General features: G+C 43.1%; 1 gene segment (V, D, J or C); it reads left to right on the forward strand.

Moving 5' to 3' along the window:
- The first annotated feature begins 15483 nt into the window (after nucleotides 1–15483).
- LOC132119263 (Ig heavy chain V region 5A-like) lies at nucleotides 15484–16466 on the forward strand. The segment is given in 2 exon segments: nucleotides 15484–15720; nucleotides 16151–16466. Coding segments are annotated over 2 exon segments (351 nt in total).
- The last annotated feature ends 6940 nt before the right edge of the window (nucleotides 16467–23406 follow it).

Consider the following 23406-nt stretch of genomic DNA (forward strand, 5'->3'; position numbering starts at 1 on the left):
GGGAGTAGGAAGAAAGAGAGGTGGTCAGACTAGATCAATTCCCTCACACAGACTGACCCAGGTGGGGGAGGGATGTGACTTTGTAGGCATCAGTCACGTGGTCCAATGTCCTTGTAGTGCAGGAGACATTTTGGTGAAATTTTGGGAGACCAGATCTTAAAGTGCAGTGATTAAAGTCCCCAGCAACAATAAAGGCCCCATCCGGGTGCAAGGTTTGTAATTTGCTAATAGCAGCCCAAAGTTCTTTCATAGCCACGTTAGCATTAGTGTTCCAGGGTACATAAACTGCAGAAGCAACATTGCAAGTAAACTCGCGTCGTAGATAGAATGGCCTGCACTTGAAACTTTGTGACTGCCAGGAATCTTCCAAGTCTTACAGACAACAAACTCTGAAGCTCTTACATAACCAGGCAACCAACAAATCAGGTGTGCTCCACCTGTGCTATTTAGGCTAAGTATCTGACATGCTCCTCCCGAAACTTGTTATGAAACTTCATTTCACGAGTTCACCCTTGCATATAATTAGCTGAAGGGCTCTGAGTTCGGGAATGGCCCGAACATAGAGTACCCCCCAAAAAGCAATAGCAGAAAGGACAGCAACAAGACTAAGGACTCCCCCCCACAAGCATTGAGATCTGGCAGGGGCTGATATCTGGAAAGTCAGCTAGTTGGCAGGTCGGAAGAGCCTGTACTCCGGTGGGAACAACTTTACATATTTGGAGAGGTAGGCCCTACCAGTTGCTTGCATTGGACTGTGTGATTTGGGGCGCCCAGTTGGGAGGGCTGTAGCTCAACTGGAGCACCTCACTGCATTGGAACGGATGAGCCCTACCAGCCGATGAAGGAGGAGCAGCTTGATTGGATAGCCTGACCAGGAGGGCCCGAGTTGCCTCGACTGGAATAGGTCACGGTGTTGGGGTACAGGCCCTACTGGCTGATGAGCCCCTCCTAATCAGTGGGCAACCAGGGCAGATAACTGACCGAGAGGGCAAATGAAGCCTCCGACTGGAGATTAAGACTCAGGACGACGAACGCGTAGGTCCTCTCAGTTGAGCAGATAAACAGGCTTTGGGCTGCCGACAAAGAGGACTCTTGCGACATCCGACGGGAGATCAATATTAACGGCATCAGAGAGATAAGACGGGTTTGTGGGCAGAAAGTAAAGAAAACCCAACAAGGAGCACTCTCGCCGACATCTGACACGAGCACAATACTCAACGGCATCATACTGGTAAGCCTCGTCAGCCAGGGAGCGTGCAAAGGAAAACCCAACTGCGTGGGCTCTCGCAGCATCCGATGGGAGATCAGGACTCAGAACATAAAACGGGTAAGTCTTGCCAGGAGGGGGAAAAAGATTTGGACAGCGTTTGGCGGGGGGTTGATACTCGCGTCGTCGAATGGCTGAGCCTTGTCACCCATCAAATAAGAACGAAAAGTTAGGTGGCCGTGAGACTCTCGCTGATGTCCGATGGGAGCTCAATACTCAAGGCACCGAATGGGTAAGCCTCGCCAACCGTTGAAAGGAAAAGGTAAGGTTGTCTAGCCAGGAGGCTCTCGTCGACGTTCGATGGGAGCTCAATACTCAAGGCACTGAACGGGTAAACCTCTCTGGACGTCCATGGGAGCTCAGTACTGACAGTGTTGGATGGGTAAGCCTTTTTTTGGCCATAGGATGAAAAAAGTTGTCTGGCCGAGAGACTCTCACCGACATCCGACAGGAGCTCAATACTCACAGCGTTGAATGGGTAAGCCTCGCCGACCATAGAAAGGAAAAAGTAATGTTGTCTAGATGGGAGGCTCTCATCAACGTCTGATGGGAGGTAAATACTCACGACATCAAATGGGAAAGCCTCCGAACGTAAGACGGAAAGGTAAAGTTGAATAGCCAGTATTTGGCCAGACAGTGAAGGAGTGTTTTTTTTTTTAATATTATTAATACTAAGAACAATTTGGTTGCCTACAAGGGTAGACGCTGTGAAGATTACTTGAATAATTGTTTAGCAAATCCAATGCGCTGCTTCTGATAACAATCCTGCTGGGTGTTGAGAAGCCCAATGTTGACAGTGAATGTAGAGCGCTGTCATAACATGTCATGGAGTGATCAAGAGGAGGTGGTAGATAGGCTCAGAACCCAGATGTCATCCAAAGAGGACTTTTATTAAATGCCAGTGGAGAAGTAGGGGTGTACATATTAACAGTAGGTGTAAAAAAAGATACAAACAAATTTACAAAATAACCCAAAAACTTACAAAACAAATAGACACTTAAACCAGTGCCAACTTTGGTATTTAAACGGCCAAAGAAAACAAATTGCTACAGGCAGCAAAATCTACAAAGACATGTTAAGCAGTATGCCCTCAGCTCTCTCCCCAAGGTTCAGTTTAGTCTGGTTTATATAGCCTAAGACCGGCTCAATACATCGAAGACCATACCAACTGCAAGGGCATCAATGCCCAAAACCTTTGAAGCAGACACAAGATCATTCAACCGTTTAAACCCTTAAACTTCAAATATACATACATACAATAAAACATAAAATGCAATTCTTCTACATAAACCAAATATAAACTATACCATAAGACATCTTTACATCACCAAGGGATAAGTACCCTATGTATTAGTAGAAATGGTTTGACCCAACACAAGAAAAAGGGAAGCTGTAGTCCCGCCTCCTCCTTTGAGGAGTCACCGGACCATGATATGATGAGTACACTGTGTGCAAGGAGGCTGTTTGCAATGTGCAGATAAATACAGATTGAAATAAACAACACGTAACTACAACTTGTCTCTGTGTGGTTAAATAGAGAAAACTTATCTAAGGGGAACTATGGTAGATCATGCAATCAACACCAACCGCATGACATCCAACTGTAAACAAATATCAAAGCACAATGAACCAGATCAAACACTTACATTTAAAACCCAATAAACTACAACAGCCACATGAATCACTCAAACCTAAACAGCAAATGCAAAGATTCATGAAACAGTTGTTTGTACAGACTCCACATGCTCCTGCTATCGCAGTAGTGATGAGGTCACCCTAGCACCCGTCATCACAAGCGCACACTCCAGAGTCTAGACCCAGCTTGGTCAGGTATAGAAAGAAGTCATGTGGCTACTGTCCTTATTGTGACAATGCAGTCACTTCCTTAATGGATGCCCCAACTTCAAGGAGCTGACTTAAAAACAGAAAGAGGCATGGATCCGCAAGAACAACAAGTGTTGGCGGTGTGGCCGCAATCATCATGCTTCCAGATGCACACTGAAGGCTCTGTGCAAGACCTGCAACAGGAAACACCTGTTTATATTGCATGACCTGAAGGAGCGAGCTTTGAATACCAATGCTGTTATCTGCCCTGGTTGCCCACTGATTAGGAGGGGCTCATCAGCCAGTAGGGCCTGTACCCCAACACCGTGACCTATTCCAGTCGAGGCAACTCGGGCCCTCCTGGTCAGGCTATCCAATCAAGCTGCTCCTCCTTCATCGGCTGGTAGGGCTCATCCGTTCCAATGCAGTGAGGTGCTCCAGTTGAGCTACAGCCCTCCCGACTGGGCACCCCAAATCACACAGTCCAATGCAAGCAACTGGTAGGGCCTACCTCTCCAAATATGTAAAGTTGTTCCCACCGGAGTACAGGCTCTTCCGACCTGCCAACTAGCTGACTTTCCAGATATCAGCCCCTGCCAGATCTCAATGCTTGTGGGGGGGAGTCCTTAGTCTTGTTGCTGTCCTTTCTGCTATTGCTTTTTGGGGGGTACTCTATGTTCGGGCCATTCCCGAGCTCAGAGCCCTTCAGCTAATTATATGCATGGGTGAACTCGTGAAATGAAGTTTCATAACAAGTTTGGGGAGGAGCATGTCAGATACTTAGCCTAAATAGCACAGGTGGAGCACACCTGATTTGTTGGTTGCTTGGTTATGTAAGAGCTTCAGAGTTTGTTGTCTGTAAGACTTGGAAGATTCCTGGCAGTCACAAAGTTTCAAGTGCAGGCCATTCTATCTACGACGCTAGTTTACTTGCAATGTTGCTTCTGCAGTTTATGTACCCTCGGACACTAATGCTAACGTGGCTATGAAAGAACTTTGGGCTGCTATTAGCAAATTACAAACCTTGCACCCGGATGGGGCCTTTATTGTTGCTGGGGACTTTAATCACTGCACTTTAAGATCTGGTCTCCCAAAATTTCACCAAAATGTCTCCTGCACTACAAGGACATTGGACCACGTGACTGATGCCTACAAAGTCACATCCCTCCCCCACCTGGGTCAGTCTGTGTGAGGGAATTGATCTAGTCTGACCACCTCTCTTTCTTCCTACTCTCCAAGCATTCCCCCTTTCTCAAATGTGTGAAACACAATAAGAACTGTTGAAATCTGTCTGGAAGGTGCTGAATCCACTCTTCAACATCAATTCCAGCACACAGACTAGAGTGAGTTTGCTGCCCAGGGCATCACAAACTCTTAGATCAACACTGATACTTACAATAAAAAAATATTTTTCTAACTTAGAATAAAAAATAAAGTGATACTTACCTGGATTAAAAAGACATAAATGTCAGAATGCTGTTCATGGACTTTGGCTCAGCATTCAATACAATCATTCTTCAGTCCCTGATTGCTGGGACTGAACCACTCCCTCTGTAACTTGATCCTGGACTTCGTGTCAGATAGACCTCAGACAGTCCGGATTGGAAACAGCTTCTCCAGCACCACCACACTGAGCACTGGAGTTACCCAAGGCTGTGTGCTTAGTTCATTGCTGTTCACTTTGCTCACCCACGAGTGTGCAGCAATGCAGAGCTCGAACTAAATCATCAAGTTTGCTGATGACATTCTAACATTTATGTCTTTTTAATCCAGGTAAGTATCACTTTATTTTTTATTCTAAGTTAGAAAAATATTTTTTTATTTGTTGAAGAGTGGATTCAGCACCTTCCAGACAGATTTCAACAGTTCTTATTGTGTTTCACACATTTGAGAAAGGGGGAATGCTTGGGGAGTAGGAAGAAAGAGAGGTGGTCAGACTAGATCAATTCCCTCACACAGACTGACCCAGGTGGGGGAGGGATGTGACTTTGTAGGCATCAGTCACGTGGTCCAATGTCCTTGTAGTGCAGGAGACATTTTGGTGAAATTTTGGGAGACCAGATCTTAAAGTGCAGTGATTAAAGTCCCCAGCAACAATAAAGGCCCCATCCGGGTGCAAGGTTTGTAATTTGCTAATAGCAGCCCAAAGTTCTTTCATAGCCACGTTAGCATTAGTGTTCCAGGGTACATAAACTGCAGAAGCAACATTGCAAGTAAACTCGCGTCGTAGATAGAATGGCCTGCACTTGAAACTTTGTGACTGCCAGGAATCTTCCAAGTCTTACAGACAACAAACTCTGAAGCTCTTACATAACCAGGCAACCAACAAATCAGGTGTGCTCCACCTGTGCTATTTAGGCTAAGTATCTGACATGCTCCTCCCGAAACTTGTTATGAAACTTCATTTCATGAGTTCACCCTTGCATATAATTAGCTGAAGGGCTCTGAGTTCGGGAATGGCCCGAACATAGAGTACCCCCCAAAAAGCAATAGCAGAAAGGACAGCAACAAGACTAAGGACTCCCCCCCACAAGCATTGAGATCTGGCAGGGGCTGATATCTGGAAAGTCAGCTAGTTGGCAGGTCGGAAGAGCCTGTACTCCGGTGGGAACAACTTTACATATTTGGAGAGGTAGGCCCTACCAGTTGCTTGCATTGGACTGTGTGATTTGGGGCGCCCAGTTGGGAGGGCTGTAGCTCAACTGGAGCACCTCACTGCATTGGAACGGATGAGCCCTACCAGCCGATGAAGGAGGAGCAGCTTGATTGGATAGCCTGACCAGGAGGGCCCGAGTTGCCTCGACTGGAATAGGTCACGGTGTTGGGGTACAGGCCCTACTGGCTGATGAGCCCCTCCTAATCAGTGGGCAACCAGGGCAGATAACTGACCGAGAGGGCAAATGAAGCCTCCGACTGGAGATTAAGACTCAGGACGACGAACGCGTAGGTCCTCTCAGTTGAGCAGATAAACAGGCTTTGGGCTGCCGACAAAGAGGACTCTTGCGACATCCGACGGGAGATCAATATTAACGGCATCAGAGAGATAAGACGGGTTTGTGGGCAGAAAGTAAAGAAAACCCAACAAGGAGCACTCTCGCCGACATCTGACACGAGCACAATACTCAACGGCATCATACTGGTAAGCCTCGTCAGCCAGGGAGCGTGCAAAGGAAAACCCAACTGCGTGGGCTCTCGCAGCATCCGATGGGAGATCAGGACTCAGAACATAAAACGGGTAAGTCTTGCCAGGAGGGGGAAAAAGATTTGGACAGCGTTTGGCGGGGGGTTGAGACTCGCGTCGTCGAATGGCTGAGCCTTGTCACCCATCAAATAAGAACGAAAAGTTAGGTGGCCGTGAGACTCTCGCTGATGTCCGATGGGAGCTCAATACTCAAGGCACCGAATGGGTAAGCCTCGCCAACCGTTGAAAGGAAAAGGTAAGGTTGTCTAGCCAGGAGGCTCTCGTCGACGTTCGATGGGAGCTCAATACTCAAGGCACTGAACGGGTAAACCTCTCTGGACGTCCATGGGAGCTCAGTACTGACAGTGTTGGATGGGTAAGCCTTTTTTTGGCCATAGGATGAAAAAAGTTGTCTGGCCGAGAGACTCTCACCGACATCCGACAGGAGCTCAATACTCACAGCGTTGAATGGGTAAGCCTCGCCGACCATAGAAAGGAAAAAGTAATGTTGTCTAGATGGGAGGCTCTCATCAACGTCTGATGGGAGGTAAATACTCACGACATCAAATGGGAAAGCCTCCGAACGTAAGACGGAAAGGTAAAGTTGAATGGCCAGTATTTGGCCAGACAGTGAAGGAGTGTTTTTTTTTTAAATATTATTAATACTAAGAACAATTTGGTTGCCTACAAGGGTAGACGCTGTGAAGATTACTTGAATAATTGTTTAGCAAATCCAATGCGCTGCTTCTGATAACAATCCTGCTGGGTGTTGAAAAGCCCAATGTTGACAGTGAATGTAGAGCGCTGTCATAACATGTCATGGAGTGATCAAGAGGAGGTGGTAGATAGGCTCAGAACCCAGATGTCATCCAAAGAGGACTTTTATTAAATGCCAGTGGAGAAGTAGGGGTGTACATATTAACAGTAGGTGTAAAAAAAGATACAAACAAATTTACAAAATAACCCAAAAACTTACAAAACAAATAGACACTTAAACCAGTGCCAACTTTGGTATTTAAACGGCCAAAGAAAACAAATTGCTACAGGCAGCAAAATCTACATAGACATGTTAAGCAGTATGCCCTCAGCTCTCTCCCCAAGGTTCAGTTTAGTCTGGTTTATATAGCCTAAGACCGGCTCAATACATCGAAGACCATACCAACTGCAAGGGCATCAATGCCCAAAACCTTTGAAGCAGACACAAGATCATTCAACCGTTTAAACCCTTAAACTTCAAATATACATACATACAATAAAACATAAAATGCAATTCTTCTACATAAACCAAATATAAACTATACCATAAGACATCTTTACATCACCAAGGGATAAGTACCCTATGTATTAGTAGAAATGGTTTGACCCAACACAAGAAAAAGGGAAGCTGTAGTCCCGCCTCCTCCTTTGAGGAGTCACCGGACCATGATATGATGAGTACACTGTGTGCAAGGAGGCTGTTTGCAATGTGCAGATAAATACAGATTGAAATAAATAACACGTAACTACAACTTGTCTCTGTGTGGTTAAATAGAGAAAACTTATCTAAGGGGAACTATGGTAGATCATGCAATCAACACCAACCGCATGACATAAAGAACAAAAATCAAAGCACAATGAACCAGATCAAACACTTACATTTAAAACCCAATAAACTACAACAGCCACATGAATCACTCAAACCTAAACAGCAAATGCAAAGATTCATGAAACAGTTGTTTGTACAGACTCCACATGCTCCTGCTATCGCAGTAGTGATGAGGTCACCCTAGCACCCGTCATCACAAGCGCACACTCCAGAGTCTAGACCCAGCTTGGTCAGGTATAGAAAGAAGTCATGTGGCTACTGTCCTTATTGTGACAATGCAGTCACTTCCTTAATGGATGCCCCAACTTCAAGGAGCTGACTTAAAAACAGAAAGAGGCATGGATCCGCAAGAACAACAAGTGTTGGCGGTGTGGCCGCAATCATCATGCTTCCAGATGCACACTGAAGGCTCTGTGCAAGACCTGCAACAGGAAACACCTGTTTATATTGCATGACCTGAAGGAGCGAGCTTTGAATACCAATGCTGAGACGGATCCCAAGGAGAACTCTTATATGCATCTTATATGCAGACCGTTCGGTTGGCAGCCGCAGAGTCCTCTTGAAAGTTAGTAAAGCCATCATCACAAATGGGGATGCATCATTGGAAACGTATGCAGTGCTGGATGATGGGTCAGAAAGGACTATTCTCCTCCATGCCGCAGCTCAGCAACTGAACCTCAGGGGCAATCAGAAGAGCTGATCCTGTGCACAGTGAGACAAGATCAGCAGGTGCTTCATGCGGCGACTGTCTCCTTCACGGTATCACCTGTGTCTCATCCCGACAAGAAATACCTCATTCAGCATGCATTTACAGCTGAGAAATTAAGCCTCGCCAAACACACCTATCCAGTGGCTTCCTTACAGAAGAAATATAGACATCTAGCTGGCCTTCCACTGCAGCAGATGGATAAAGTGAAGCCTGTGTTACTGATCGGGTCAGATTGTCCACATCTCATCACACCTGTTGAACCAGTCCGGTTGTTGATCCCCAACTTCCTGGAGCCCTTTGGCCTGTAGGCAAAGTCACTCAGGTGTTCCCCGGTGTAGATGGTCAAGTCCGGACAGCCAAGGTACATGTCAACTGGAAGACCTACACATGAGTTGTGGCCCATCTCATCCAGCTTCCAGCACTGCCCGAGGACGACTAAGACCTTTTGTTAGATGAGCAAATTCAGTTCCTGAATTCGGGGGCGGCTGTACAAAAGGCTCTGCCGTCTCTAAGTCCCGGATGATTCTGACCAATCAGAGAGAGACAGCTGCAATGACATCACCTGAGGCAGAGTTGAATTGCAGCTTAGAGAGAGACGCAGAGCACGTGAGAGCACATGGAGAGTTTGGCAACTGTATTATAGTTTCAGAGATCAGTGTTACTTTAAAGACATTGACTTCGAGTTGTACTGGGTTACAGTGTGCATACATGTGAAAATGTTCTTAAGTGTGCTCCACCTGTGCTAATTAGGCTAAGTATCTGACGTGCTCCTCCCGAACCTTCTTATGAAACTTCATGTGTGTTTGTGAAGGTGTGTGTATGTGTGTGGGTTCACTAGCATAGCTCCATGTAATAGCAGTTAGTAAATAAACTTTTGTTTAATTTATAAAGAAACAATTGTCTTGGGTTGCGTATTTTAAAGTTAAACTTTGCCCATATCCTGTGCTACCTAGCTCGTAGCTTATAAATTATCATTTTGTTTGTATTCTCATTGGCCATGAAGTAGTATAAACAGAATTTTGAAGATATACTGATTTTAACGTTTGCTGGATGAACCGTTGATGAAATATAAACAAATTCAATTTGGAATCAGTTCAATTAAAGCAATTTGAATCTTCAGATTCAGTTCCCCTCTCTAAAAAAGCTAAATTCCCTACATTTACGTCAATGCAATTTTCTGACCTTCTCTCATGTAAAAAGAAACACACAGTAAAAGTGGGCACAAAGTGGGAGTGGCTGGTGGGGGGGGGGGGGGTATGGGGGGTTGTATTGGAAGGACCTGGGGAAGTGTGATTTGGGTGGGGGGTGGAGGGGGTCATAGTTTTGTAGTGCCTGGGGCAGAAGAGGGAAGGGGGGCAAGTTCAGGAGCGTGTTCAGAAATGTTTCTGTAGTCACAATGTATTTGAATGCCAAATTATTATTTATTATGTACTTCACTCACGTTCCAATATCCATGTAAAACTAAATGTTTTGCAGAACATCACGGCGATAAGGTGATAGAATTTAACGGAATGGATTTTACTACATATTTAAACTAAGCAGTGTGTGTGTGGTTTTTTCCCTTTTTATCTCTTCATGTTTGGCTGACTATATTTTATTATGATAATAAACAGGCTGCATTTTCGAGGTAGTAATGCTTAACTGTGTGTGTGCATGCTACGCCGGTGCAATCACTGTATAATTTTTTTTGTATTATTATTGTTCATATGTGTCTCTACTGCTGTGAGGTGGGCCATGTGGTAGTGGCATGCCCTGTGTAGTAATGCTTAACTGTGTGTGTGCATGCTGCGCCGGTGCAATCACTTTATTTATTTGTTTTATTATTATTGTTCATATGTGTCTCTACTGCTGTGAGGTGGGCCATGTGGTAGCGGCATGCCCTGTGGCGGTTCGATGCTTATCATGAAAGGGAGAGCAGATGGTGAGATTCACTATCACTCAACTACCACCTGTTGGTGGTTCAGAGTTTCAGACTTCATTACAGTTTGGGGGAGGTGTCTTCCAAGTTTCCACATTAATCGACTCTGGAGCGGAGGGTGACTTCATGGTTGCCAGATTGGCAACACAACTGGGGATTTCGGCCATTGCCCTAGACCAACCTATTTTTGCCAGGACCCTTTGTGGCACCCATCTCACTAATATTACCCACACCACCAAGTTTGTTACATTATCTTTGTCTGGTAATCATGCAGAGGAGATTTTATTTCTCCTTATTCACTCGCCCACCGCTCCAGTGGTGTTAGGTCACACCTGGTTGGTTAAACATAACCCCCATATTGATCGGGCTCATGGTTTTATTTTGGCTTGGAGCCGTTTCTGTTTAGCGCAGTGTTTGGGTGCTGCTTTTTCTCCAGTCTTGTCTCGTTCTGTGTTGCAGTAGGAGCCTGTGAGCCTGGCAGATGTACCGGAGGCTTACCATGACTTGAGAGCGGTTTTCAGTCTCGAGCTTCATCTCTGCCTCCACACAACCAGTACAACTGTGCTCCGAGACATGGTAGATCGGATTGTTTTTGTTTACATCAACAACATCCTGATCTTCTTCCAGAATGAGCGCGATAATGTCCAGCACGTCAGGCAAGTGCTCCAGCTGCTGGAGAATCATTAATTCGTCAAGTTGGAGAATTGTGAGTTTCATGCACAGTCGGTACCATTCCGTTCCTGGGCTTTATTCTCTCACCTGAAGGTATCCATATGGATCTCGCCAAGGTAAAGGTGGTTGCTGATTGGCACACCCCAGATAGTCGTAGAGCGGTCCAGCACTTTCTGGGGTTTGCCAATTTTTACAGGCTGTTCATTCGGAACTTTAGCCAGATCACCCTACCTCTGACTTATCTCACCTTCACAAAGAAACAATTCTGTTGATCATCACAGGCCCATCACAGGCCCAAACTGTGTACTGTGTAAAATATAGCCCGACAACATCTGGAATTAGAGAGTGATGCAGGAAAAATCGCTGGAGTGCCGCCGCCTGCTTGCGAGCCTCCTGGTACATGTCGACGATAGAATTAACAGCGTCACTGAACAGGCCCGAGAACACAAGCAGGGTGTCCATGAGGCAGACCCTGTCTTTGTCCATCATATCGAATAGGGTCAGCCACAAATGTCTCTCCGCCATCTAATTCCTTAAGCATGTTGGCTTGGGACGCCTATAACACCGCCATGGTTTGCAAACATGCACCAGCCTGATCCGCTGCCAAGTACCCTTTGCCCTCCAGCGCTAAGGGTTGTACACAGCAGCTTGGAGAGCAGCACTGGAGCATTTGTTCCATGCGAGGCATTGCCTTATAACCACACTCACTCATCCCCAGTACGTTGACATAGTGAACTGAAGCAAAAATGAAGAGGCGGTCCAAAAATGGCTTTGCTCATGATTTACACACCTCAGTGTGCAAATCGAGGAGCAAAGTCAGGCTTCAGGTGGAGGTGGTGGCTTAGTTCACAGAAAGCACTCGTCTAAGTTGCTCTTCTGCGGTTCAGCCTTTTTCTCGGCGAGTCAATCAATGTTTAACTTTGCTACAGCCTGAGTAACCAGCTCCAACAGCTCCTCATACTGGGGCAATTGAGGGGGCGAATCCTCATCGACGCCCACCATGTCATCCTCCTCGGAGAAAGACATTTGAGATGTCAAGCCAACTCCCCGAGGGTAAGTAGCGCCGGAGCACACTTCCAGTCCCTGAGAATGGGCACTGGATCTGGCAGGTGAGGAAGAAGATAGGGACTCGCCAGTCTCCATTCCCTCTGCAAGTTCCAACTGCGAACCCCATGAGCGAGACCACCGTTCTGCCTCAGCAGAAGCAGGACCAGTGCTGCAAGGAATGCTAGTGAAGTCTGCCTCTGCAAAGTGATCCCTCCTTGAGCGGAGAACATGCAGGGCAAGCCGCTCACAATGCGAGCAGTCTACCTCGAGATCCGATTCAGCATGCTCCACTCCAAGGCAGACAACGCACAGACTGTGTCAATCCCCACACTGAAGTGTAATGCGGGCAGAGAGGAACACACAGCTTAAAACACTACTTGCCCTTGCCCAGTTTATGTTTGGTCTTTTGAGGTGCTTTGGACATAATGATAGGGACAAACAACACCAAATAGACTAAATATTTATACATAATACATTGCAACGAAGACAAAAACAGCACTACATTTTTATATGTAATAACTTTATTGAAACAATGAATTTGTGTATTAATCATTTTATGGTGTAAAGCTGATCACATTCATAAACTTTTATCAGGCTTTTTTTTACATGTGTAAATACACAATATACAGAAAAGACAAAGGACATATTTATATGTATATGTATCATCTGTTTGACTACGTTTTTAATAGATTTTCCATACATTTCTGCCATATGCATATAAATTGACAGTCACCACTGATAAGCTATTACTACTGTAAATGTTGTAGAAACTTAATTTTCTGTAAAGTAGCTTTTTTAATGGCACATTTCACAAGACAGTGATACAGTGCCCAATTTAGGAAGTCCTTTGACCTCAGTCATATGACAAAAAGGCATTGTATATCAGACTAAAAGGCTTCAGCCATTGGACTAAATGTTATTGCACCTCAGACTAAAAAACTTTCAGAAAAAAAAACAAAAAAACAATGTCAAGTCTTGTACAGTTAGGCATTGGGGTGAAACAGCATCAGACAAAAAGCCATCTTTGGAGTCTTTGGTTGCTGTAATATAATTTCAGTCGAAAAAAGTGGATACCACAGAATAGATTTAATTGCTGATAAGGTCATGTTTGAATTGTTTATTTGTTGATCCATTTTCATTCTCATTTTTACCAAAGTAAGTTATTAGCAAGACTAATAAAAACATTAAAAACTATTCTAGTATTGAAGCAACACACATATATGAAGACAAGGGAGTGTCTACAAAAAAAGAGCCATATTTACTGATGTGTGACCCTCAGGAAACACCTGCGTTTCATTATTGCCTCTAAAAAAAAAGTGAATATACATGTATAATTTCATAAAACCGATTTACATTCTGTAACTACAAAGCATATAGAAACCACTGACCATGTTCGATCAATCATAAATAAAAGATGGTACAATCATGAAATTGCTATATTCTTATGTCTTCTCAGCAAGTGATATCAGAAGCAAATTATGTGAACCTGTTGACTCTAATATAATTTTATATAAGGTTTCTAATCCAAATTCTCCTGATGAAATGAAACTTATTGGATGATTGTGACATTAAAATAAAACTGTGCTGATCATCACCTCACAGTATCACTTGTATTTTTGTCCTCACCCTTTCCATCTTCCTCCACTGTATGACGGTCTCTGACGACTTTCATTAATGTGGCTTCCAGATGGGTAAGAGTTCTATCTATTCTGATCATAATAATTTTTGCCTTTCAATGTCAAAAGGCAGTTCAAAAGAGGAAAAAGACGTGTCACCTGAACTTTCTGAGGAAGCACCAGGTAAATTATGTAAGATAACACCAGTATTAAAGACTTCTCCACAATAGAAGACCAGGAACACAGTTAGAGCCGCACTGGTCACAATCACGGCCACTGTGTTTGTCCTACATGCACGTCAACTGTAATTCTGAGCCTTCACCATGTCTTCCCTTATTCTTCTTGCTTTTCGCCTTTAGAACAATAGGGGAAAACTTGGTAAAACTGAGTTATTTTGAGTATATACTGATCTGGAGTTCTTTCTTAATTTTACCTTGTGTCTACAGCATACGTGACTGGCACAACGTGACTAAAGACAACAGAACCCATAAACAGAGATTTCTCAGTTCATGACCCCTTTGATAATAAAATCTGTATAGACTCTTCATGTCAGGAAAGTGACCCTCCCATTACAAATCAGGGCGAACGTCTGTCTAGTATTTATTTGCTGCTGATTGGATCTGAAGTGTTACATCACCACTATCAAGATGAAGAATACACTCTTACTGCTGCTCTCATTCAGCCTACAACGTGAGTTTTCACACGTGTATTATCAGATATAAGGTATACAGATTCCAAATTAAATCAGTATTTTCAAGCTCCCTTTTAGGCATAAAATGTCAAAGTATGGAGTCCATTGAAAGCACAACTGTGAAGATGCCTGGAGAAACTCTGACTCTGTCCTGTAGAGGACCTGGGTTCAGCTTTGACTGCTGTAGCATGCACTGGATCAGACAACAAGCTGGAAAACCACTTGTGTGGATGGGACGTGTCTATATTGACGACAGTGGCTATGTCTACACTGAATCCCTTTTAAGGTCAAACTGAAATCACCATTGATAATTCAAAGAGTATGGTGTATCTGAAACTATCAGGCCTGACAGCAGAAGACTCAGCTGTGTATTATTGTCCAAAGCAAGGTCTTGTACAGCTGATCAAAAACCATTCTGTTTTCTCGCTTGTTACTAGAAGTCGACAGATGGCAGCAGAGAATTAAAAAAAAAAAAAAACGACAAAACTGTAAAATGCAACCTAATGAAATTATTTACTATCACTGGAGATGATACTGTATGCAGTGAAATTCACTTCAAAAGCTCAAACATTATACAGCACAAAGGCATATCTGATTCCTTTAACACAACATGTGTCTTTTCACGTGTAGATGTTTGGTAGCAGTTACATATGTTAGGGACAAACTAAAAATCAAACTTTTTATTTTTGATATCATCAGAGACTATTACAGGAGAAAAATGACTCTTTAAGGACAGAATATGATGATGAAGGACACAACAGTGTCTTATGATGCACGAGAGTGAACACAGTGATAAACCACAAGCAGTTCTGCAAAAGTTCTCCAAAGAAAAGTCAAGCAATTCCTCAAAGTGCATGTGAACCATACCTTATTTCATTTTTTTTTAAATGAATTAGAAAAGATGGAGAAGAAAATGGTGTAAAATCATTAAAGTCCATGAGAAAAACAAAAACATGTCATAAAGTCTCTAATGAGAGCAAAACATAATATTAACCCAAACATTAATATTTTTGTATCATGTAGATTTGATTACAAGCTCAGTGCAATTATGCAAATCTCCTTTTGCATATTTAAGCAGCAGACATGAGTCAGTTTACACATTCATCTGATCACTAGAGGGAGTGAAGAATCACTTCAGTTCAGTCAAACTGTGCTGAGAAACAAACCATGATCTCTTCATCTTTAGTGCTGCTTCTGGCAGTCATATCCTGTAAGTTTAGTCTGTTTTCTGTGTGATTCATTATTTTGTTGACCACAAGATCATGATCTCTTATTAAGTGAAAGTGAAAGTGAAGTGACATTCAGACCCATACTCAGAATTTGTGCTCTGCATTTAACCCATCCGAAGTGCACGCACACAGAGCAGTGAACACACACACACACTGTGAACACACACCCGGAGCAGTGGGCAGCCATTTATGCTGCGGCGCCCGGGGAGCAGTTGGGGGTTCGATGCCTTGCTCAAGGGCACCTAAGTCGTGGTATTGAAGGTGGAGAGAGAACTGTACATGCACTCCCCCCACCCACAATTCCTGCCGGCCCGGGACTCGAACTCACAACCTTTCGATTGGGAGTCCGACTCTCTAACCATTAGGCCACGACTTCCCACGTATTAACACGTATGATTTGATTTGATACAGGTATTGATTCATATGAACTCACTCAGCCTGAGTCTCTGACTGTCCGTCCTGATGCCACTCTCACTATCAACTGTAAAGTCTCATATTCAGTTACAAGCTATGGTACAGGCTGGATTCGTCAGCCTGCAGGAAAAGCTCTGGATTGGATTGGAATCATCTGGAGTGGTGGAAGCACAGACTACAAGGATTCTCTGAAAAGCAAGTTCAGTATCACCAGAGACACTTCCAGTAACACAATAACACTGCAAGGAAAGAATATGCGAGCTGAAGACACAGCTGTGTATTATTGTGCCAAAGAAACACAGTGACAGACGCTAATAGACTCCCTGTACAAAAACATTGTCATATCACAAATAAAAAGTGTTTCTGATGACTTTCTGGTTTTTAAATGTCATAATGAAATTATAGACATTAATTCAGCTTGTACAACAAAATTAAAAAAAAATCGTTATAATGAAATAATTGCATCATTTATCACCAAGTAATGTGTCATTTGAACCAATATAAAGAAAAATCCTGTGCACTCGTTTATCATTCAGTTTATTGCAAGAAAATGTGCAATGCAGATGGAAGGAGGAGTAAAACAGTAATGTGTTTTCTTCTTAAGCTGCAACAAATAAAGTGTCTGTATTTGCTGACAGCACAGGTCAGACAATCATTTGACAATTATGATAAAAATGAATTTACTCTTCTTAATATTATTTTTACATGGTCAGTAAATAATGCCATTTTCTTAGATTAAATTTAATTTACTATCGTCAGCTTTAGATTCTGTAAATGTTTTAGTGTATTCACTTAGTTTTTTTCCCCTCCACAGACATTCATTGTCAGTCCTTCACTCTGAAGCTGTGGTAAAAAGACCAGGTGAATCTTTTCAGCTGTTCTGGACATCCTCTGAATTTTCATTCAGTAACTGTGCTGCAGATGTTGTGAGAGAAATCCCTGGAAAAACATTGGAGTGGATTACATTCATCCATGTATCCAGTTTTTATATCTTCTATTCCCAGTCAGTCCAGGGAAGGTTCACAGTATCCTGAGATGACTACTTAGGTCAGCGGTACATACAGATGAACAGCCTCAGGACAGACACAGCTGTCTGTTATTGTGCAGTAACCTATTGGATGAGTTCTGGACAGTGCGATACAAAAACTTATTCCTCATTCATGTACATTGCAGATGATGGAAAATTCAAACTAGTGTTTATTAAACAGTCAGTTCTGGTTTTTGAATCTCATCAAAATAGCTGATTTACTGACCATTATCCCTGAGGCTTTTCACCATTTGTACACCGTTTCACCAGTAGGTCGCGACAAGTGATTGTCTTTATGAACCAGTGATTGATTTGTTCAAAAACAGAATAATTAAGGAACAAAACAGCAGAGACTTGTGAGGCACAATTGTTCTTCGATGGCATTGACAGAGCAAAAACAAAGAAAATGGCAAAACTAAATTGTAAGTTACTCAGTATTATCTTATTTACCGAACTTTTGTATACAAGTAAAATCACACTGGAAATTGTGTCGTTTTTCCAAAACATCAGCCTTACTGTGATTAGACAGATCTGTGTCCTAGTAGGAAACACAGTTCTGCTTAAATATTGCACTGTACCCAATATTTTATTGTTTTTAATACATTAAATAACAAGTATTAAACTAAATTAGTTTGTTGAATATGAGTTGTGCTCATGCTGTTTCATTACCAAGAGGTGTCTGAAATTTTTGGTATATGCATTTATTTGCCACTTTTTCAACTTTATAATTTTGTTGATAAGCATCAAATTATAAGACCTAGATTATACAATAGATTTATGAAGAGGTTTCTCAAATTTACACTACAAATTGCTAGAAAAGTGCAGTGTTTAAAATGATAAAAAATATTATTAATAAAAATAATAATAATAAAAACATGCATGCATCTTGGACGACCAATAAGAATCTTTAAATAGGCCTTCATATCAAAGAATCAACGGTTTATATTTATATTAAGAATGCATTAATTGGACATCTAAAAACTCGATGGTGCAACAGATTATACAAGATATCAAACAGACTAAAGATTAAATGGCAAAAGCAGTGAAGTTTCACATCTTGGACAACAAAATGACTATATGCAAATTCTCCATCTACTCCATGTACTAAAGCGAAGTGTGTCTTAGGCACAGAAGGAGAAATTCACATCATTTTTAATCATGATCTTCTCATCAGCTCTATTACTGCTGGTGGCAGCTGCATCCTGTGAGCTTGACTGATCTTTTATTCTATCTATATCAGTGAAATAAGCTTCTGTTATCAGACATTTTGAGACATAACTAATAATACATTCTTTTACTGTTATTTTCAGGTGGTGTTTTCTGTGTTGAGCTGACTCAACCTTCATCTATGGTTGTGAAACCTCAAGAATCATTCTCCATCTCCTGCAGAATTTCAGAATCAAGCTATTGCATTCACTGGATTCGTCAACCCACTGGAAAAGCACTGGAATGACTTGGATATATTTGTGATGGTGGTAGCACTAACATTAAAGACTCAGTGAAAAACAAGATCAGTTTCACTCAGGACACGTCCAAAAACACAGTGTTTCTACAGGGGAAGAATTTTCAGACTGAGGACTCAGCTGTGTTTTACTGTGCCAGAGAGTCACAGTTACTTAACAAGCCACAGCTCTGTACAAAAACCTGAACACATGAATCAGAGATACATAACACCAGGGGCTTTTCTAGCCTTTCATCAGCATCCAACACCAGTCCCCATATAAATATTCTTACAGAATCATTTACAAGCTGTGCCAGTATACAGTAATCATTAACACATAAGGATTTATTAATCCATTCACACATTATATTCAGCTAAAAATGCTTTAAAAATATTACATAGTCATTGTAATGAATTAACCTTAGTATTCATCCGGAAGAAGGAGGCGGGAACCGGCGGACAATCAAACAAAGACTTTAATAACAAAATAAACACAAAACAGAAATAAAAACCAAAACACAACTAAAAGCCCAGGCCTGGGGCCCGTTCTTCGTACGTCGCTAACTCAGTTAGCTGGATTTATCTTGTTGGATTATATCCTGCCGTGGATACGCTTCAGGATTATACACAACGAAACGCAGCGAGTTTGATGTCAGACTTCGTGTCAGATAGACCTCAGACAGTCCGGATTGGAAACAGCTTCTCCAGCACCACCACACTGAGCACTGGAGTTACCCAAGGCTGTGTGCTTAGTTCATTGCTGTTCACTTTGCTCACCCACGAGTGTGCAGCAATGCAGAGCTCGAACCACATCATCAAGTTTGCTGATGACACGACCGTGGTGGGTTTTATAAGCAAATGCAATTAATCAGTGTACAGAGAGAAGGTGCATCGGCTAGTGGATTGGTGTAAAGTCAACAACCTGTCCCTGAACGTGGACAAAACTAAAGAGATGGTTGTTGACTTTAGGAGATCACATACCAACCACTCTCTGCTGAACATCAACGGTTCCTCTGTGGAGATCGTAAAGAGCACCAAATCCCTTGGTGTTCATCTGACGGAGAACCTCACCTGGTCTCTCAACACCAGCTCCATAGCAAAGAAAGCTCAGCAGCGTCTTTACTTTTTACGCAAACTGAAGAAAGCCCATCTCCCATCCTCACGACATTTTACAGAGGGACTGTGGAGAGTATTCTGAGTAACTGCATCACAACCTGGTTTTGGAATTGCACCATCACAGATCGCAAAACCCTGCAGCGGATCGTAAGGGCAGCTGAAAAGATCACTCCTCTATCACAGACATTTACACCACTCGCTGCATTCGAAAAGCCATTATGATTACTAGCGATCCCACACACCCCTCACACCAGCTCTTCATCTTCCATCTGGCAGAAAGTACAGAAGCATTTGGACCATCACAGTCAGATTGCGGGACAGTTTCTTACCACTAGTCATCAGACTCCTCAACTCCATGTGAACTGACCTGACACTACACTCACACATATGCATCTCATAAATACCTGAATTACAAACACTTGGAACCCAACTGCATACTTTGCACGTCATGATACTTTGGTAGAACTTTATTATTTCTGTTTTTTTTTTTACATTTTAGTGGTATGCTAGTATCTGTTATTTAAATCTCTAGACGAAAAGGTTTGTTTTTTTACTGTAAATTATGGACAATAAAGACAATGGATGAACTGTCAATCCCATCTGTTTCTGTAACCATATACAGAAATATATTATAATATATATTATATATTATAAATATTCTATAGCTATAACAGTTAGAAATATATTCTCCTGAGAAAGGACTTGACCAAAGGGGAAAAAAATAATACTTAGTATTTCTTTATAAAACTGTAAAACAGATTAGTCTAGAGATTCAGCATTTGTCTAAGGGGACTAGGGTTCATAGCTGACCCTACTGCATTCTGTTTAGTTAGACTGTATTCTCAGATAGCAAAATTGCAACTAAGTCTGAAAATAGTCACCTTGTATTTCTGCTTGTTTGGCTTTTTCCCCATAGGAAGTGGATAGATACCGTAAATACAGATTGTATTGTTTAATGCTAATGGCCTGACAAAATGTGACTCTGTTGGGTTCAGACATTACCTGCAACTGGCAGCTTTTTGTGGGTGAATTCACTATTTCATTTCTCATACCCCTTTAAGGAATGAGAAATGAAATGGAGAGTTGTTTGCTTTCAGATTTTGTGCAGTGCTGTAGCTGTATTCATCACTGTGTCTCTATTGCACAATAATATACAGCAGTGTCTTCATTCTTCATATTATTCATCTGCAGATACATCTGTTTCTTGCTGTTGTCTCTGGAGATGCTGAATCGTCCCTCAACAGACTGAGAGTAGTATGTAGTACTACGAGATGAGATGTATGCCAGCCACTCCAGACCTCCTCCTGCAGTCTGTCTGATCCAAGCTAAGTCTGGGTTACTACTAAATCCAGAGAATGTACAGGTGAGTCTGTGAGATACTCCAGGTTTAATGACCACTGACTCAGACTCAGTCAGTGTTTGACACCAACAGACTGAAAAACAAACAGTTCAACATCAACATTTACAACAGTGCACATGAATAAGTCTGATCATCAACAGGTTTTCAAGACAATCTTACATTCTGTGAGAGCAAACATGAATATAAAACCCAGTTTAGACACAATATCCATTGTCATGTTATGAAAAGAGGAAGCTTTAGTATCAATGTCAAAATCAACAGAGTGGAGGCTTTTTAAAGAGAATGCGGAGAAGTAGGTTTGCATAGGGTGCCCCCTAAAGGTACATTTACATTTTATATGACTTAATTAACCTTCATAACCATGTCTGCCTTTAAATGTATTTTTTGTTTATATGTAGTAGTTCAGAGACATAGTAGTGTCTCATGTTGACTGTGATGATGTGCTGGGCAAAGGAGATAATTAAACTAACTTTAATAACACTCTTTAAAAGACACAGGAAAACGCAAAAGATAATCTAAACACAGCCATGTAGAATGCTTCTTTACTACTATTATCATTGATTCTGCACTGGTAAGACTGAAAACCTGTTTGAAATATCATCATTCAAAGATATTGTGCTGAACAATTAACTTGCTGATTATAAATGTTTACATTATATATATAGTTTTATTTGTTTGATTTGTTTATTTCCATCAATTTCTAAAACATTAAAAGAATTAACAAAAAGCGAAGTGTGCAGAAACATGTTCTTGGACCCTCAGAGACAGGTTTCAGGAGGCCCGCAAACAAGCGGCGGCATTCCATGAGTTCCTCCCTCGTCGCTCCCTTGGGGCATCTGGGCGGGAGATGCCCCAGCCGCACCCTAGCTCCTCGTATCGCGAGGCCCAAAAACAGCTCTCGGCCGAACAGCTGGTCTCTCAACTGAGGTTGTTGAGACCCTCCTCCAATCCAGAGCTCCCTCAACGAGGAAACTGTACGCCCTGAGATGGAAACTCTTCACCTCATGGTGCAGAGACCGCCAGTTAGACCCAGCAAACTGCCCAGTTGGTACAGTCGGGAGTTTCTACACGCTAGGCTCTCTGCAGGGTTGACCCACTCCACGCTGAAGGTTTACGTGGCGGCCATTGTAGCCTACCACGCCCTTCTCGATGGCCAGTCTCTGGGAAGACACCCCCTAGTTACACATTTCCTCCACGGTGCACTGAGGCTGAGACCTCCAGTACGGTGCCGTATTCCCCCGTGGGACTTGGTTGTGGTGTTAGAGGCAGTGTGCAAACCCCTGTTTGAACCTATTCAAGATATCTCAGACAGACATCTCACACTTAAAACCTCCTTTCTGTTGGCTATCACCTCTCTGCGGAGAGTAGGAGATCTTCAGGCCCTCTCTGTGGCCCCTACTTATCTTGAATTTGCACCGGGCATGACCAAAGTGTTCATATACCCTCGAGCGGGATATGTTCCTAAGGTTCCCTCTGTTACACCACGACCTGTAGTGCTGCAGGCCTTCTGTCCTCATCCCTTTCGGGAGCCCGACCAAGCGAAGCTAAATTGTATGTGTCCAGTTCGAGCGCTGGACGCATACGTCCACAGAGCTGCCCTGTGGAGAAAAACTGACCAATTGCTTGTATGCTACGGTCCCCCCAAGAGGGGTTTTCTGCTTCTAAGCAGACTATTAGTCATTGGATAGTCGAGGCTATCATAGCCACCTATGAGTCCTCTGGTCGTCCCCCGTTGTCGGGAGCCAAGGCTCACTCTACTCGGGGTATGGCGACCTTCAAGGCCTTCCTAGCAGGTGTATCCATGCTGGACATCTGCAATGCTGCGGGGTGGTCCACGCCCTCTACGTTTGTTAAATTCTATGGCCTAGACATGCCAGTCACTCCAGGCACTTCCGTCCTCCTGTCCTAAGCTGTGCTCTTCGGATACACACTTTGTTAGTCTGGCGTCGTTGGTACTCGTTCCCCAAAGCGCATTTGACGCAGCTCGAGTTCCTGAAGAGGAACGTCTTTAGGTTACGTATGTAACCCTAGTTCCTCGAGGGAACGAGACGCTGCGTCTCGGAGCCATACCCCCGGCACCCCTGCCGGCGCTTGCTGGTACTCGAAGCTGACGCCAGCTGCGCGGCACGTGCTTTTATAGCTTCCTGGTCGCTTACGTCACCCCGCCTGTGACGTCACGCTCTTCCATTGGACTGATTACACACGATATTCAGAGTCGCTCACGCTGGGCGCGTTCCCCAAAGCGCATTTGACGCAGCGTCTCGATAATTCATACTCTTTGAATTATCTCTGGTGATGTCAGTTCGACC

Source organism: Carassius carassius, chromosome 1 (genome assembly GCF_963082965.1).
Source record: "Carassius carassius chromosome 1, fCarCar2.1, whole genome shotgun sequence".
In the NCBI taxonomy this organism is placed as follows: Eukaryota; Metazoa; Chordata; class Actinopteri; order Cypriniformes; family Cyprinidae; genus Carassius; species Carassius carassius.